Source organism: Gorilla gorilla, chromosome 3, assembly GCF_029281585.2.
Source record: "Gorilla gorilla gorilla isolate KB3781 chromosome 3, NHGRI_mGorGor1-v2.1_pri, whole genome shotgun sequence".
Classification (NCBI taxonomy): Eukaryota; Metazoa; Chordata; class Mammalia; order Primates; family Hominidae; genus Gorilla; species Gorilla gorilla.
This window is the reverse complement of record NC_073227.2, coordinates 122,185,440-122,203,542: the sequence shown is the minus strand read 5'-3', so window position 1 is coordinate 122,203,542 and position 18,103 is coordinate 122,185,440. Positions and strand designations below refer to the sequence as shown.

The 18,103-nt window shown below is 34.5% G+C and overlaps 1 protein-coding gene across 2 annotated transcripts in view; it reads right to left on the bottom strand.

Annotated features, from left to right (window-relative positions):
• Positions 1-18,103, bottom strand: part of BANK1 (B cell scaffold protein with ankyrin repeats 1) — a 289,852-nt gene that overhangs the window by 209,055 nt on the left and 62,694 nt on the right. For both annotated transcript variants that reach the window (XM_019024929.4, XM_063705448.1), the window contains exons 3-5: positions 16,788-16,942; positions 9,316-9,454; positions 1,910-2,049 (exon numbers count right to left, since the gene is read on the bottom strand). In XM_019024929.4, coding sequence (XP_018880474.4) covers positions 1,910-2,049; positions 9,316-9,454; positions 16,788-16,942 — 434 coding nt within the window. The remainder of the gene's footprint in view (positions 1-1,909; positions 2,050-9,315; positions 9,455-16,787; positions 16,943-18,103) is intronic.

Sequence of the window (18,103 nt, the reverse complement as noted above, 5' to 3'; positions counted from 1 at the left end):
GTTGCTTCCTCAAGGGTAGAAAGTGCTTTTCACCTTCTCAGTGAGTTCACAGATACCCTGTGTGGTCCAGATGCCAGAAGATTTAGACAAACCCCATGTCACTCTTAGTCCAAGATGTTTGAGAGACTGACTCAAGTGCAGCCTTTCCTTCTATCCCCTGTTACAGTACAGCTTGATCTGGTCTGAGATCCCAGTCTCAGATTTTGTTTTATCTAATCCCACAATACTTCTAGGTGCCCTCATGACAGTTGCAAAACCTCTAAACCTGCCTTAAATTACATAAATTAAACAATCTCTTAATGTCTCTCCTTGCCATGCCATGGTTTGCTGCCACCGGGTTAGAGTAATTCTGTCCATCATTACTCAGACCTCTGACTTAAAATGGCTCTCTCCTGATGGTAAAACCTGAATCATCCTGTGCCTGCCCAACATCCTCCCTTCTACAGGCTGCCAGAGCTTGGTGGTAGAGAAAAATCCTTGAGAAAAGCAATGACCCTTTCTTTCCCCTCATTTCCAATACAGAGGGTAAAAATGAAACACCATTTTTCTACTTATCTAAAAACTAGCAAACTCACTTTTTGTTTTCACTTCAAGCTGTAAAAGAAATCATGACTTGTGTATTTATAGCATCCTGACCAATTGTCCAGGAGTCATAAATTACATTTAATTTTTACTATATTCAAAGATCCCTACCCATAACAGAAAGACCAACAGAAAATATGTTTGGGGGCTACTTTACTTCTACACTGACTGGATAGTCACAATGCAATATATTACCTTTATTAATCTTTTTTGTTATGAATATAATTTTTAAGTAGAGGATAAGGTGGACTTGTCACAAGAAAATGAAACAGTCTGTTTTTTAAGCTATTACTTTTCTACTTGCTTTGGAATTACAATATAGACATTTTGTCAAATGTCCTCAGACTCTCCAGTTTGACAAATGTTATTTCACTACCCGTCTTAATGTTTACCTTTTCTGTTGTTCTAAAATATGTCATTCATATAATACAAAAATAAAACCCTAATAGAAAAATGTGTCACATGAAATAACAAATCCTCCAATTCTAAACTAGTTTAAACACATAAAGCTTCATGACAACTTGTCAGCTACATTATCATTGACAGTTTTGTTAAAAACCTTATAGGTTTTTATGGTAAATTTGAAGATAGGTTTTTATGGTAAATTTTATGGTAAATTTGAAGATACTTCGACTTCCTTTCTCTACCCTCTTCTACCTCTCACCCACACAAAAAACTGAGGCAATTAAGCAAAGTTACAATTCTAGTTATCAAGTTGTTATAAATAGAAATGGCATTTCACTCTGAAAATTTGATGGAATAAGCACATATTCCTAATAAACATCACAAAGAAAAAATAATTTTCACAATCAGAAAACAATGATAAATGAAACTAAGAAAAACATACACTGAGCTTAGATGTGTCCACATGAAAGTAACAATTTCTAGATTGACACCACACATTCCCTTTTTGGTGATATTTTGGTTTGTCTAACTCCTTAATCTCAAAGCATGAGACAGATGATTAGACTTTCATTTTACTTTGTGTTATGCAGGTCTGAATAAAGAAGGAATTCATTTCTTAGGAGTTCTTTCTAATTGCTCTCCCTTTATCTGCTTGTAACAGCTTTAAAATGAGCCCATCACAATGGCTACCTTGTAATGAATAAGCTGTTTTCCATTGACATTATCTGGATTTTTTTGACCTAGGCAAAGTAATTTGTCTGCATTTTGGCACAACAGAGGTTGCCTCTTCCCTTCCTATTGATTGATAGTAATTCAGTCCTATTCAATCCACATTCAAACTTATACCAAAGCATGAATCCTCTTATCCTTCCTTAGCTCTTCAGCTTACATTATGATTAACTTCGTGGAAAGATCAACTTACCTGGCACAAACTCTCTCCTGAATCTGCCATTCTGAATAGGCGTTCCTTTGCCTTTGCTGTTGGGTAGTACTTAATTTTGGTTGTAGCTTTAACGAATCCATCACAGTAGACATTGACATGGACTGAACCAGCAGGAAACTCTTATGAAAAACAAACAAGGGTTAGGGGCAGAGTATATAATGCATATTCATACTATTACATCTTTTAGAGAATATAAAAGAAGCCTTTAAAAATTCATAACACTTTTACTGATCTCTAGCACTTAAAATCATTTTTAAAATTCTTGGTAGTTGGAAACCACAAAATGAAATGTACAATTTTAGACTTAATTGCTTAAAAATAAACTTAAAATATAAAAACATGTTAAAATAACAATAAAAGTAAAGCACTAAATTATTTGTCCCTACTTACTTACTAGTATAACTTTTCTTTGTAATAATCTATAATCTTTACATAATTCTTTAGAATTTGGAAAAGTATAGCCATTTATCAAAAGTTAGGTATTTATTATTTATCTTATGAAAACAATTTAATTAATTACAGGCAAGTGTCTCAAAATTGTAATTTGAAAGAGTACAGCTGATTTAAATGATACAATTTGTATTCAATTGACTGCAATGAAAAATCCTGGGAAAGGCAAGGTTTAATCCCCTGATACTGAAGTACTGTTTACATCATACATTCATCCAAAGCCTTTTTGAGAACAAGTTGTTCAAAATGAATGATATACTACATTGTGAATTGTGCTGTAATATATGAGCAGAATTAAAGTTATATAAGAATTTAGGACTTTCTATGAAAGAATATCAATAAACAATCATTTTAATAAAAAAGTTATTGTGTTTTAGTGTAAGAAAACTAAACAAAATGTAATTCTTTAAATTCATCTGTGGAACAAATTTTAAGTGCTTTTAATCTGTCATTGAGATATTTCCCAAATTCTCCCAGAAAACTGTCACTCAAATATCTAGGGTTAGGAATAAGTCATTAAATATAAGAGCTTTGAATATTTAAAAGTTTTTAAAGATTAAGTATTAATTTCACTTTATCTCATGAAGCTGTTAAAGGACTTCTTATAATATTGCTGAGGGAAATTTAAATGCAACGAAAGCAATCTTAAGTTTAACTAGGTCAAGGAGCTGAAATTTCTTCCTCATATTTCTTGAGTAGATACCTCGCCTGTATTATAAAGAAGATGTATGTAGAAAAATAGAAGCTCTCTCTTCCCAAAGAAGTATCCAACCAATAGAGAATGTAAGAGAAATTACAACAAACAAAAATGAAAGTTTTAAAGCACATCTCATCAGCTACAACAGTACGCATATGGTAATGGGAGTTCTGGAGTTATTGGAGTCAAATGAAATCAATTTCAGTAGATTTTATAAAGATAAATTTAAATTTAAATGTTATGATAAGTCATAAAAATTATTTTGAAATAAGATATTAATTTTATCACAAAAGAGATTAGGAGTTTTACCATGGGGAGTTAACCTTTTGAAAGAAAATCGGTAATGAATCATGAGAGGTATATGGTGAGATTTGCTTGGTAATTTTTTGATACAGAGTAGATAAATATTCTATATATTTTTAATCTAACGTGAAACTGAACTGATTTATTTCTTATATATTGAATCCTTAGTTAACTCAAAATTTTACTGGTGGATCTACCGATAATGATGTCGATTTTAGAGTAATCCTCCAATGAGATGCCTTCTAAAGGATTGTGTTTTCTGTATACATTGTTATATTTGTTAAATGGCTGTTATTAAATCAATACCTAATTACTGCTCTCAACTGTATGTCAGAGAGAATGCCTTATAGATTCATCTGGTTGGGAGGCCTCCTCAGTAATATATTATTGAACTGACCTTTACATGAGCAGTACCCTGTTCTGCTTGAACATTATTTAACTTTAATTTTGGTTCACTATGATGACTGTATTTTACAGCTTCTCAGTAAAAATAAAATCCAATTAATGTAAGGACTCAAATAGAAGAGAGTAAAATTAAATGTTGTTGTTTACCATCTAGACGAAAGTAGTCAAGCAACACCTAACCCTGTAAGTACACACAAATATAGGTCAAGATCTCCAAACCAAGCAAGGATATCACAAATCTTATACAATAGTGGACTTGTCTATTGCTCTTTTCAATTCCAGCAGCTTTTGCTTTACATATTGTGACACTCTGTTGTTAGTGCATACCTGTTTAAGAGTTTTCTGTTTTCTTGGAGAATATATCTTTATCATTATATAATGCTTCTGTTCATTCACGATAATTTTTCTTTTTCTAAAATCTTCTTTCTCTGAAATTAGTACAACTTTCCAGCTCTACTTTGATTAGTGTTAGCATGGTATTAGGTTGGCGTATCTGTGTTTTGATCTCTGTCATTAATATTTGAATATTTCTTGTGTTTCATTTTCTCATTCTTCTTGTATTTCAATTTCATTACATTACTTTCAACGCCATTTGCAAAACCGCAATTACTTTTGCACCAACCTCCAACCTACCTTGCTGCAACCCTTTCACTTTTGATTTACCCGTGTCTTAATATTTAAATTGAGTTTTTTTATAGACAACATATTATTGGGTCTTGCTTGTTATCCATTCTGGCAATCTCTGTCTTTTAATTGGCGTTCTTAGACTATTCACTAAACAAGTAGTGCTTACTTGGCTTCAGTAACGTGGTTGGGTTATATCTATCATACTTGTAATTTTTATTATTCCCTACATTTTTCTTTGTTCCCGCTCTCTACCCCAACCTTTTCTGCTCTCTGTCAAAATTACTTGAGAATTTTATAGGATTCTATTTTCTCTCTTCTTAGACTACCATTTATAGCTTTTATTTATTTATTTATTTATTTATATTTTTTATTTATTTTAATTATACTTTAAGTTTTAGGGTACATGTGCATGGCACATTTATAGCTTTTAAAAAAATTTTAGTAATTGTCCTAGAGTCTGAAATATACATTTTTAACAAACCTAAGTCCCTCCTGTCCCTTATGATATTGCTGTCATTACTTTCACTTATCCATAGGCTGTAATCACCAAACACATTGATAGTGTTTACTTCAGACACACATTTATCTTTTAGATCAATTAAAAATAAGGAAAATGAAAGACTGTGTTTTTACCTTCATTCATTTATTCTCTGATGCTCTTTCTTTACGTAGATCTAAGTTTCTGACCTACATTATTTCCCTTCTTTCCCAAAGAACTTCTTTTAAAATTTCTTGCAGGGCAGGTCTGCTGGTAATGAACTCCTTCATTTTTCTGTTTGAAAAAGTCCTTATTTCTACTTCATTCTATATTCAGGATAATTTCACTGAATATAGAATTTTAGATTGGTGGGTTCCTTTTTTTCACAATACTTAAAATATTTTACTCCACTATTTTCTTGCTTGTGTGGTTTCTGAAGAGAAATTCAACGTAATTCTTATACTCATTTCTCTGCAGGTAAGGTATTCGTTTTCTCTGGCTTCTGACAAGATTTTCTCTTTTGTTTTCAGTTTTCTACAGTTCAAATGTAATATGAATAGGTGTCAATATTTTATATTTATCTTCCTTCGTGTTACTTGAGCTTCCTATATCTGTATTTTGATCTGTCATTAATATGCGAATATTTACTGTGCTTCGTTTTGTCATTCTTCTTGTATTCCAATTACACGTACGTTAGACCTTCTGAAATCATCCCACATTTCTTAGATGTTTTGTCCTTTCTTTAAAAAACAAACAGACAAAAAAACTTTTTTCTTTTTACCATTTAAGTTTGGGAAGTTTTCATTGACCTGTCTTCAAATTCAATGATTCTTTTCTGACCTTTGTCAACTCTACTGGTAAACCTATTAAAGTTATTTTTTAATTTTTGATACGGTGGTTTTGATTTCTAGAATTTCCTGTTGATTCTTTCTCAAAGTTTATCTCTTTTTATATAATCAATATGTTCTTTCATACATTTTCCATGTATGTCATATCTAATTCTAGTCTGATGCATGCTTTGTCTCTTTAAATTGTGTTTTATCTTGTCTTTAGGAATGCCTTGCAATGTTTGGTTTATGACTAGATGTAAGGTAAATACTCCTGTAGTGAAAGAATTTATAGGAATCTGTTTAGGAGTTGGACTGTATTTAATGTTTGTTGTAGCTATCAGTGCTAGCAGCTTTAAATTCCTCTAGCATTCTTGTTTCTGTCTCTCTTTTTGATTATGTACTTTTCTAAGTACTTTACCGAGAGAGAGTCTGAATCTTGCTGGGTTTTTTTGGTTGGTTGTTTGCTTTTTTAAACAGTAATCCACTGTCATTATGCTGGAATCCTGTTGTGGTAACCATAAGGTGGTAGGGAAGGAAAGCATTCTACATTCTTATGATTAAGTCTTAGTCTTTCAGTGACTCTTTGTTGTGACTTTACAAGTGTTTTTGCTGTGGCATACCTTCCCCTAATCCCCTTTAAGTGAGACAGGAAGGCCAGAGGGAGCCACAGTGAGATGATGTCCTTTCCCAGCTGGAATGAGGCTCTGGTGAGGTGTTTTCTTCTGGAGAGTAGGCCTGTGCTATGGAGAACATGCTGGGAGTATTTCACCACGATTATCCTTCCTCTGACCCCACCAGAGGTTCCATGGGCTCTTTCTCAGATCTTCATTGTAAAAACCTGGTGGGATTCATGGAGGTAAATCCTACAAAAGTGTGGGGACATCCTAAAACTACTACCCCTAGGAGTTTCTCACTCTCAAACTAATCCATACTCAGCTTTCAGACATTCATCAAAATTAACACTTAAGTGCTCCTACTAGTTTGTGGCCCCAGTGGCTTCTGCTCTAGGTAAGCAGATTTCAAATGACACTCTCTTAGTTCATCGTTTTCTCCAGCTTTTGGAATAGTGGATTGCCCTTGTCAGAGTTCAGAAGACAATACCCCAAAGTATGACGTGTTGGTGTGCTGCATACTTTGAACTAAAGAAGACTAAAGGGCTTCAGAAGCAAGGTCTTTCTGACCTTCCATCCTCCTGTCTCCAACCCTTCTTCCTGCCCCTGATCAAGTCATAGAAGCCAGAATTCCTCTTCCCCAAGGCAGGTCATAGAAACTAGAGCTCCTCTTTCCCAAAGAAAACCACAAAACCAAAAAAGGTCTCCCTTCTCTCTTCTGCCTTAAAGTTCCTCATTTCAGAGAAAGCCTGCTCCATACCTGGGAGGAAAGAATGTGACATAGAGAAGCCAACAAAAATCTGGACAGACAGGACTTACTGGGTCCTCCTCCCCTCAAGCCTGTTACCACTAGTTCATATTCTGTTGTTCAATCACTGTCCTACATGGCTGTTTATTCTTCGTTGAACCTAAGCGTAAAAATGGACAGTTTCCCATTGGTCCTTGGGTCTTCATTTCTGAAGGCTCCCATAAATCTTTGATTAAATAAATTTGTTAGGTTTTTCTCTTGTTAATCTCTCTTTTATTACAGGAGTGACAACTGTGACCCTTATGATGGTGAGGAAAGGTATCACACCTGCATCTAACACCTTGCAACTTTAGTTCTCTAATGGGTTCAAGAAACGTGGTCGATTTTGTAGTGGTTCAGCTTTTTCTTCTAAAAATGGGCTCTTTACTGTTGGGGCTAAAACCATTCATCTAAATATTACTTGTAAAACCTTTGTTTTCCTTATATATCTGTGCATATGTACTGGGTCATGATGTAAAATGTAGTTCTTACTAGTTGTTCTTAGTAGGGTTCAAAACATTTCAAAATACAGTGACATGAAGCAGAGAAAATAAGGCTCTGGGCCCATTTCTGCCAAGGCATTTTCCATCCAACCAAACAGGTTCAGGTAACCATCTTGAATATTGCTACAAAGCAGCCAACACTTGGGAGAAAATTTCTCATCAATTTAAAGAATACAACAGTTGAAACGAATGTTTAAATAAGTTTGATTATGATAGTTGGTAAATAGTGGTTTATTTATTTATTACAGATTTGTTGTTTAATCATGGAGACAATATTATGTCTTGGTATATCTTGGAAAGCATGGCATACTCATTTTCTACTTTTCTTATAATTAATTTGAACTTTGACATGTTTTATTCTTTATACTGCTCTCACCCAGTAGGTATACTGAGCAAAAATTCTTAAGTAATGTGAATAATTATATTTGACATCTTGATCTGCTATTCGGGAAATATTATTTAAGTGCTTCTTAATTTGCAATATTGATATTTCTATAGTGCCTTTAGTCTAACTAAATTTAAATTCTGAAACTAATTAGTTAGAAAATTTTATTCATTAAACCACTTAAGAATGTGACATAATGAAGTAGGGGGCATTGAGACAAGAAAGAAAGAAAAGGAAAGAGACAGAGTTTTTCTCATTTCACTTCTACACATGCTTATCCATGACAGAAAGCAGTGTCTGAAATGTTTATAAATGTTTAGTATGGAGTTTTTCCTTCTTATAATCCAACTTCAGTCTAAGCTGTGCAAGGAAATCCATACACATGCCTTCCACACAAACAGAATTCCGTAAATGCTTTGTAAATAGACTGCATAATCACTATATTTTAAAAGGAAAAAATGTTCAAAATGTGTTTGACATGATTTTTAATTTAAAATATTTTTGCCACATTTCCAAATTCATAACAAGATTGAGCATCTTTTTATTTCAAAATATTTTATAAAGTTCACATTTATGAGGTTTAATAAGATGATTTTATTCTCTGATCAGGAAAAGACATCATAAATGTAAAAACCAAGCAGTTTTACATTTATATTAAAATATCCAGAAATTAGTATTAGATTAATATTAGATTTTGATTTTAATACAATTATTGTTGCAAGTATGGTTATTCCATCTGGAATTTTAAATCTGATACAATTTATCATGCTATAAGCAAAGCTGGATAATCAAATGATTAGCTTTGCAAGTGAGATGAGGAAAAGATGAGAAGATTATATGTACAAATTGCATCATACTGATAAAATAATGGGAAAAAATGCTTTTCAGAGCAACAAAAATATACCAGAGACTTGGGGGGAAAAAAGAAAGAAAGGGAAAAAAATAGAGTTTATTAATAAAACTCGAAATAAATTGCTAATCCAAATGTCACAACAAAGCAAACAATTTTAGTCATATGTTTAGTGGTTGCCATATACTAAAATGCTCTCTGCTGACATATTTAAAAATGTATGATGTTACTGGATGTCATTTCATTACACAGTATACAAACTAATTTCTCATAATTTACATGTTCTTACTTTTGCAAATCCAGATTAATAATAACAACCTTGGGTATGTGAAAACTAAACACAGGAAACACCTGCAGAATAATATTAGTTTTTGTAAGGAAGTGAAACCATTTATTATAAATTTATTGGAAGGAACTCAGGATGATGTTTTATGCTTATTAAATCATAAACATTCTTACCTAAAGCTTTCATGCACCAGACTTTCTTATTCCAAAGGGCTGGCCGTGTTCTAATGCGCTTATTACTTGATGTAAATTCAACCTCTACAGTATCACCAATTACTTCATCTCTCAAAATTATGAATATTTCACCAGGATTCTGTAAGATGAAAATGTAACCCATTTAAGCATTTGAAAAAGTTTACATTAACCAAAGAACCCATTACATTTCTTTATAATTAAGGTAATACACTATTATTGAATAAGTCTTCTATGGTGTTTGTATTTTCAACTGCATCCAGAAATAAAATACATAAATGTGATTCTCACTACATTTTAAATAGTATCAAATTTCTTTTTATTGTACGCTCTTTTTTTCCCTCTAATGCCATATTTTGCAACTTAAAGAAACAGTATGAATATAGCCTCTTCCTTTTCTTCTTGCGTCTTCCTGAATATGGCTCTCTGTACCAGGGTATAAGCATCATTTCACAGACCAGCAGAAGGCTATAATTCAGCTGTTAACCAAATCATTTTTCCAAATCCCTTTTTTAGTCCTTTATATAACTTGGTTCCTTTATCTATAAATGATAGAATTGAAAAAGTTTAAGATCTCTTGCAATTTAAATGTAATGACTTTTCTTTTAAGAAGTCCAATAGTTTTATATTTTATGTAGTAGAAGTTCAGTGGCCACTCTTTATTTGTGGTAAGTGTCTGCCATGGTTTTTGAGTTGGCTAAAGGTTATAAATCTAAAGTTTCTAGATTTAATTAAGATGGAGAGGCCAAATGTATAAGGTGAAAAAGGTTATTGAATAACTTTGTGAAAAAATATTGAGAAAAAATACTAGGAATGAAAGATTGGGGTTAATACAGAGAAAAGAAAGGCATAAACATTTATTATCTATTTTATACTAGAAATTATACTCAGCACTTTTTATATAAATATATTTCCTCTAAACCTAACTGAAACAGATAAACACAAAGACATACAGAAAGACAAACAGACACACACATACACATACCAAAATAAATGGATAAGGCTACTTCTTTTTCTCTTTTAGGAAAAGGACAACTAATATACAGAATTACATTCTGAAGACTAATCAGAAATATTTAATTTCCAAATCCACACTAATCCTTATATCATGCTGTCGAACCCCATGAAAAAACTAAAATAAAACATTCCTTTTATGATTATCTTAGATATCACCTTTCAAAAGCTTTCTTCAAGTCATAAGTTTCAATTCCATACTTAAAAAAAACAGGGATCCCATTTATATGCTCTTATAAAATCATGTTTATCAAAAAGTTACTAATTTCAAGATTCTCTTAAATGCCCCTAAGTATAAATTACTCACCAATAAAACTTACATCTTTATGCTTTATCCCAAAGACTTTCTAATTATGTTGATGTTATAGAATCATTTCAGCTCACACAAAAATCTACTTCAGGCATTTTCCACCAGAGTCTAATACTCCTAAATATTTTTCCACAGGGAAAACGAAATTTCTTCTCAGAATTTACAATGCTCATCGGGAGAGGATCCTATTTCAAAGGAACTCCCACTATTCCACTTGTTGCTCTTGCCCCACCCATGCAACGTGTCAGAAAAGCCGGAGTGTAAGCCCTCCTCTTCCTCACATCTGCAACCTTCTCCTCACAGGGCCTCGCTTCTAGTACAGTTCTTTTGTTCCTTTCGTTTCTCATATCTGCCCCCTTACCTCAAATCTTTAAGAGCCAAATAATGTCTTTCCATTTCACTTGGGCTCAGTTAGTCAAGATCCTCTGCTTTAAAGTTCAAAGATCTTTCCTGTGTGTGCATCATTCCTTGTTTAACTTTGACTTATGGCTTTCCACATTTGGATAGTACACATGCACTCTCCCAGTGTTTTATCCACCCAACCGACTCCCAACACATGACTGCTTCTAACACATGAGATTCCTCACTCAGGGCCGGGTGCGGTGGCTCATGCCTGTAATCCCAGCACTTTGGGCGGCCGAGGCGGGTGGATCACCTGAGGTCAGGAGTTCAAGACCAGCTTGGCCAACATGGTGAAACCCCGTCTCTACTAAAGACATGAAAATTACCCGGGCATGGTGGTGCACACCTGTAATCCCAGCTCCTCAGGAGGCCGAGGCAAGAAAATTGCTTGAGCCCGGGAGGCAGAAGTTGCAGTGAGCCGAGATCACACCACTGCACTCCAGCCTGGGCGACAGAGCAAGTCTCTGTGTCGAAAAAAAATAAAAATAAAAAAAAAAGAAAGGCAGGACTCCACCTTTCAACCATTTCCAGAGAAATGTTCTAAGCAAAAGACAAACACACTAACCACCCCAAATGAGGCACTCACATCTTCATTTGTACCCATGGCCAGCTTCATGGGCCCATGACCTTACCGTCACACAGGGCCCCACACTTAGAAGGCCCTGTATTTGGTTTAATATTCTGCTGTAATTACCTTGACATTATAATAATTTGAACATGGTACTTTGTATTTTCATTTTGCACTGTAAACTAGGCAGCTGGGCTTGCTTGAACATAATGTTGGCATGATATTTAATTCCTTTTCTCCTTCTATATCCCCATATTTATCCTCTCCAACAATGTCCAACTCAGGTCTCACCAGCTCCACAAAATCCTCCTGCAACTTCAGCTCACAAGGAGTTTTAGAACTTTCAAAGGAACACTAAAGCGCTGCATATCCATAACCATCATTTGACTGTTTCTGCACTGCATATCCATAACCATCATTTGACTGTTTCTAAGAGTCACGCTCTCTACTCCTGATTAGTTTTTCATGTCTGTGTCTTGCTTTTCTAGCTAGATGTTAAACGTCCTAAGGGTGTTTTTATTTTCTTATATTATCGTAGCACCTTTCAAAAATTATTCACATAAAACATTCTGTATATATATTTTTAAATTAAGGTGAAGTAAGTCTGTAAAAATATGACATTTTAAAATTGAGCATGCTCAGCTCTGTTCCATACTTCTCTCAGTACTCAAAGATTCCTCTACTCCTGGGAGTAAGCACTGGCTCTTAATTACATGAGTTAATTTAATTCAATGGAGAAAATATTAGGATCCTCAAATGGTCATAAATTAGTTTTACCACTTATGAAGCTATTGTTTTGCTCCCAATCTTTCTGACTCCTCTGTGAATCCCTTATTTAGGTCAGAGCATTCAGGGAAACAAAGGTTTATGACAATTATCACTTCCAAACTTTAAAGCTCGGCTACATTGGTCATAAGCCTTAAGACCTAACAAAAGAGGTGAAATTTGGTCTGCAATGTTGCATTTATATCCGAATCTCTGAGGTAGGACACAGGCATTATTTTGTGTGTATGAAAACTCCGCTAGTAGTCCCTGTATGTAGCTTAGTTTTTGATAACCACCTACTGAAAAGAAAGAGACATCTTTTGGTCACTGTAAAACTTCACCTCTGAGAAGGCATCACTTCACAATACAGACTTTTAAGGCATTAATGCACACAATCATCTTTTGCTGCTTTTACTGTATTTTCCAATTAAATCACAGGATTGGGCTTTAAGTTAAGGTTGGTTACCAAGGACTAGTTTGTGATTTGGTATCAGAATTAAGTAGGTAGTGCTGTTAGCTTTTGTACACTGTTTTAAATTGTATTCAGAGTCAAGGGATGAACTGGCAAAAAGGTAATCTCTGAGATTCTTATGGCCTTTAAGAGTCACATTCTTTCATGTCATCTCAATTTATCTCTATATTTGTTTATTACATAATCCATGGTCTGTCCAAGGGCTTGAAGACTCATATTAGGGTTTTAGCCTTAGAAGTGTGTCAATGAACAGGTCATATAAAATAAAGACCTTTATTAGGGAATATGGTATCTGGTAGGATTCTGATTTTAAAAACATTCAATAAAATTAATATAGATCCAAATGCTGATAAAGCCACTTTAAAGGTCTTTTGTGGTTGCACGATGACTTTCAGGATTAAATTTTCTCAAGAAATCAATAAGTGACTCAACTGGTTTTTCAAATGTCTCTATTTTAACATCAGGATAGCAGCAGTGGGAAAATAAAATAAAAATAAAAGAATTAGGGTTGATTATACTAAAGGAAGTAAGAGATTTGGGGAGAAGGAAAGTTGAGATTACAGTGGGCAGATTCTACCAAAAAGAAGGGAAAATGATATATTTAAAGATCTGGGTTTAAAGAAAAAAAGAGATAAAGAAAATAAGCTCACTCCTAATTGTTCTTTAGGATGGAGCTACTGCTGAGAAAATATAGAAGTCATTTCTGAATCTGTGACTAGGGATCACAAAAATAAGATTTAAACTTGACACTTGATATTTTTGGACCAAATGTGTCACTGTTGTGGGAGCTGTTGTGTGCATTACAGGAAGTTTAGCAGCTTTCAGAGTTCTACCCACTAAATGCTAGTAGCAACCCCTAGTTATGACAATCAAATATCTCTGCAAGCTTTGCCAAATATCCCCTGGGTAGAGAGGGTCAAAATCACCTGCAGTAGAAAGCCACTTCTTTGAGGGTGTTTGCCAGAGTAATGGACTACACAGGGAAGAGAAGTTACTAAAAAATAGATCAGGTCAAGTTCTGGGTTTGTTGTAATTCCAATGGGAGAGTACCTCACAGTTGGATTTTTCATCAGGGAGATAAAATTGGATGAGATTCGTTTGAACAGTGGATGCATTTGGGAGACCTAGAACTCACATCTCTCATGGTCAATTGACCCACACAAAAAAACCAAGAGGCATATGCTAGAAAAACAAATGTCTTGGCCCAAAAACAAAGAAAAGTCCAAAAAATACTAAAATAGAAAAAGTGTGCCAGTCTTACAGAAAGTAAAAGAAGAGGTCAAATTAAGAAACAGATTGGAACTGCTAAAACTCACCTAGGTATTTCTCAAAGACACAGATAATTAACTTACATAAATAGGACAATGGAGGGATATCTTCACCAGTGCATGGGGAAAAAAAGTTAAAGAAATAAAGTAAAATATTTTTCTGCTGTTTGAGAAGTGGCACATAATTTTCAAGTTCTAGGAAATCCAAATCTGTGGAAAAGAGCAGTGCCAGGAAGAGTGACAAGGCAGAGGAATCAATATTCCCAAGCTCCAAGGGTCATAGGTAGTAGCAACAGCACCCACTGCCTTAATTAACGATAGACTAAAGTTAATGCTGCAGAGCAGATGAGGGCACAAAGAAGAGAATTTCTCTAGGAGGCAGGTCCATAGACCTCAGCAATTCCACAGCAAGAGGCAGCAGCAGGAAAAATTTCAACTAACTCCCTTTTCATCAGAGAGAATGAAAATTACGTAACTATAAAGAGCTCATAGTCAACCCAGTGTTAGCATGCTGGAAACACAAAACTAAAAAGAGAAATTAACAGGGTTTGAAGATACTGGGTGTGAATCAGGCACATCTTAAGGAAGACCTGGTGACTAACTGAGGTAGTATGGTAAAATTTCTAGATTCTTTAGGATGATAGGGAAGCCTCAACTATCATTTCCTTAAGGCAGTAATCTTAAGTGGTCTCTATTCACGGACTACTTGGAAAACTTCTCAGAAATGAATTTGAATTCAAAGGTTGTGCTTTCAGACAGTTGACATAGGCTGAAAGTTGTCGTGGCAAATCTGAAACATGATTTTCACTCAGTGGGTAAAAGTGGTCTTTTCTCTGGTGGTTGGCAATAGTCTTATGGATTCAGACTATACTAAAATCTAGGTTCTGAAAACAAAAAAATCTTGTCTGGGATAACTATTTTTGGTCCAATGATTAGCTTACTTTGATTAGAATGTGGGACTGGCACTAAAATAACTTTGTATAACCTTTTAAATGTTTAGGATTCTTTAAAAAGTGGGGTACCTAAAAGAAATTTTATATTGAAATAATTTAAATCTAAGATTCTGAAAGAATTATATCAATGTCAATAAAAAACAGTCCATGATTCTCCTATTGAAAAAACCCTTATCTAACTAGCTATCTACATAATACATCTTTGCTTAGATAGCAGTGAGGTTTGATTTTGGGACTGATTTCTTTGAAAATTTAGTAAGAGAAGGGTCTTACAGTGCTCGAATTTTACTGTTGCAGATATTTTTAAAAGCAGCTATTTAGACTCACTGTATAACTCCTGTTGAGCTACTTTTAGTTTCAGAGGGTTTTCTTTTTTCTGCTTTGATTTCATCTACTTGAGAGTAGTTGCCATTTCTCTTTTATTACACTTATTTTCTGTCTTTTCCATTGTTTCTGACTCAGTAGGAGCCATGAGTTCTGACTGTTCAGCCTGATCTCCTTCCTTTAAGTTCTGAGTCCTTGTAATTTTTCTTTGCCTGATCATCTGTGTCAGTTTCCTCATACCTGTATAGTTCTGTTTCCTGGGGTCTGTAAGGTAGTGTCAAAGCATTTTTTTGTTCCTCTGGAACTGACAGCAAATAGCTTAAAACAGCAATTCTTCTGCTTAGGCATGGGGTAAGGGTCTAGAAAGTGAGGGTGAGGAAACTAAACTATACCCTTCTACACAGGATATTCCATCTCCATCAGGACCACTGGTACCAGTAGGATCAGGAGACCCACCCAAAGGTCAGTGAGCCCCTGTCACTGGCTTCTATCAGAAAGACTCCTTCAGGCAACTCCCATAGCGCTCTCCTGTATCTCTGGCTCTTTATACTCAAGGATGCCACAAACTGAGGCCCAGCATCTTTTTCATGTCCTAAGATTATATAGTCAGATATTTAGAAAGGCTTATTTTAGTGGTTCATTCCAAGCAAGATTTAGGAGGAAGACATGCTAGGAACATATATTCCCACAGTCACCTGCCCAGAAATCATCCCCCCACATTATACTCTTATTTCCTGAAGGACTATCTCTTCTAACTTTTATGGTATTTCCACTTAATGTCAGCCTTTAATACATGTTTCATCATTGAAAAATTGGTGTGGTCCTAAAAATAAAGTATTTCAAAATTCTATCCAAGGCTATGTTTCCCTTTAGGAAAATAGATCCTTAACCTATTTACTGTGAATCTAAATTTCTTTTGACTAGCTTGAGAGCTATTGCAATTGTACATCTATTTGCAAAATGTGAAGTAACAGTTGATAAAATTAAGCTTCCATATAACCTTCACTATTTAATTTTTCAACAATTATGTAACAAATGCCTATTAATTCAACTATCATCCAGTGTGTGTCAAATGCCTGCTAATTGCCTAGGTTCAGAGGATAGCCATGAACAAAGTAGACAGAAATGACAGCTATGTTGGAGCTTGCATTCTTGTGAAATACAATATCTATTAAAAAAATAACAGGTGGGCTGGATGCGGTGGCTCTTGCCTGCAATCTCAACATTTTGGGAGGCTGAGGCAGGAGGATCTCTTGAGGCCAGGAGTTAAAGACCAGCCTGGGCAACATAATGAGACCCTGTCTCTCCAAACAACAACAACAACAACCACCACCACAACACAATGGGGTCACTTAAATAACAAGGTATCTTTACTGACCTCACATGGAATTTCAGTGGGAAGCACCACTGCTAGTGGTATGGTGTTTCTTGAAGCTTCTGATAGTTCTTCAATTTCCTTTCTCTCACTTATTTCCCCAGAATGTTTTGCTCGTAGGTCTCTGGGAATGTTGACCTCAAAGTAGTCTTCAGAATCTAGAGAAAATTTTATGAATGTAGATTATAATATAACTAAAGCCACAGTATTTCCTCCATTGTTATAAAGACTAATTGCTAAACAACCAATTTAATATATGGGAAACCGAACTGAGTTTAAGACAGCTGAAATAATTGAACCAATGTTAATAATTAAAATAATACTTCACAATTTAACTAGTTTTATCATCTTTATGACTAAACTAAATCAACTATGTAATACTATGTTCATCTACTAGTTAAGTGTTTTCCAAAAAATAGAATCCAGTCACCATTTCTATTTTCTCTTAATATTAAAACAGTAGATCTGTAAAACATAAAACCATTTGTTTTCCATGATGGTTATTAAGGACATTTATTTTAAGTCAGAACAATTTAAATCAGAATAGTTATTTGCCCCTTACATATTTCTAATTTAAAAAAAACAGAAAGCACAATTATGGGACAATCACTAAATAAATTAGACTAGTATTTATTTCTAGGAAATACTGGTTTAATAGTGAAATACTAGTACTCACCAAAATGTTAATGCATTCTATGGAAATAAGTGTCTATATCAAATAAATTGGGTTTCCTTATAGCAGTATTACTAAGAACACTGAAATATGCTAATGTAAATTTTGAATCTCAAAGAAGGAGCATAGCATCTGATTTTAAAAATTTTAACAGTAATTTAGCATTTAGTCTTAATCATTAAAACATTGTTCTCTACTTGAAAAAATGTGTTAAGAGAAATAGATCATGTTTTATTATTATTCAGTGTCTCAAAGCCCAAAATGTTTCACTATGGCACAGAACCAATGTGGCTAAAATTAAAACTCTTGAAATGAGAAGGTCACATCTATAAACTCATGCCCACCCAAATGCAGCCCTGAAACCCCCCAAGAAGGGAACTGGAAAAAAGAAAAGCAGCCCCTGACAGTTAGAAACTAGGCTGGCACCATGAGAATGCCTTGCTTTTCCGGAAGTTAGCCTGCCACTCAGAGGCGGAAACTGGTTTTCTACTGAGCACCAACAACATCAAAATTAGACAAGGCCACTCTGTCACCATGATGAACCAAGAGAGTGACAAGACCATGTTGTAATCATGTCAGAATCTAGACAAAATAATGAACATTGCCCAAACCACAAAAATGACCAAATCCTGGCTAGTATGAATGA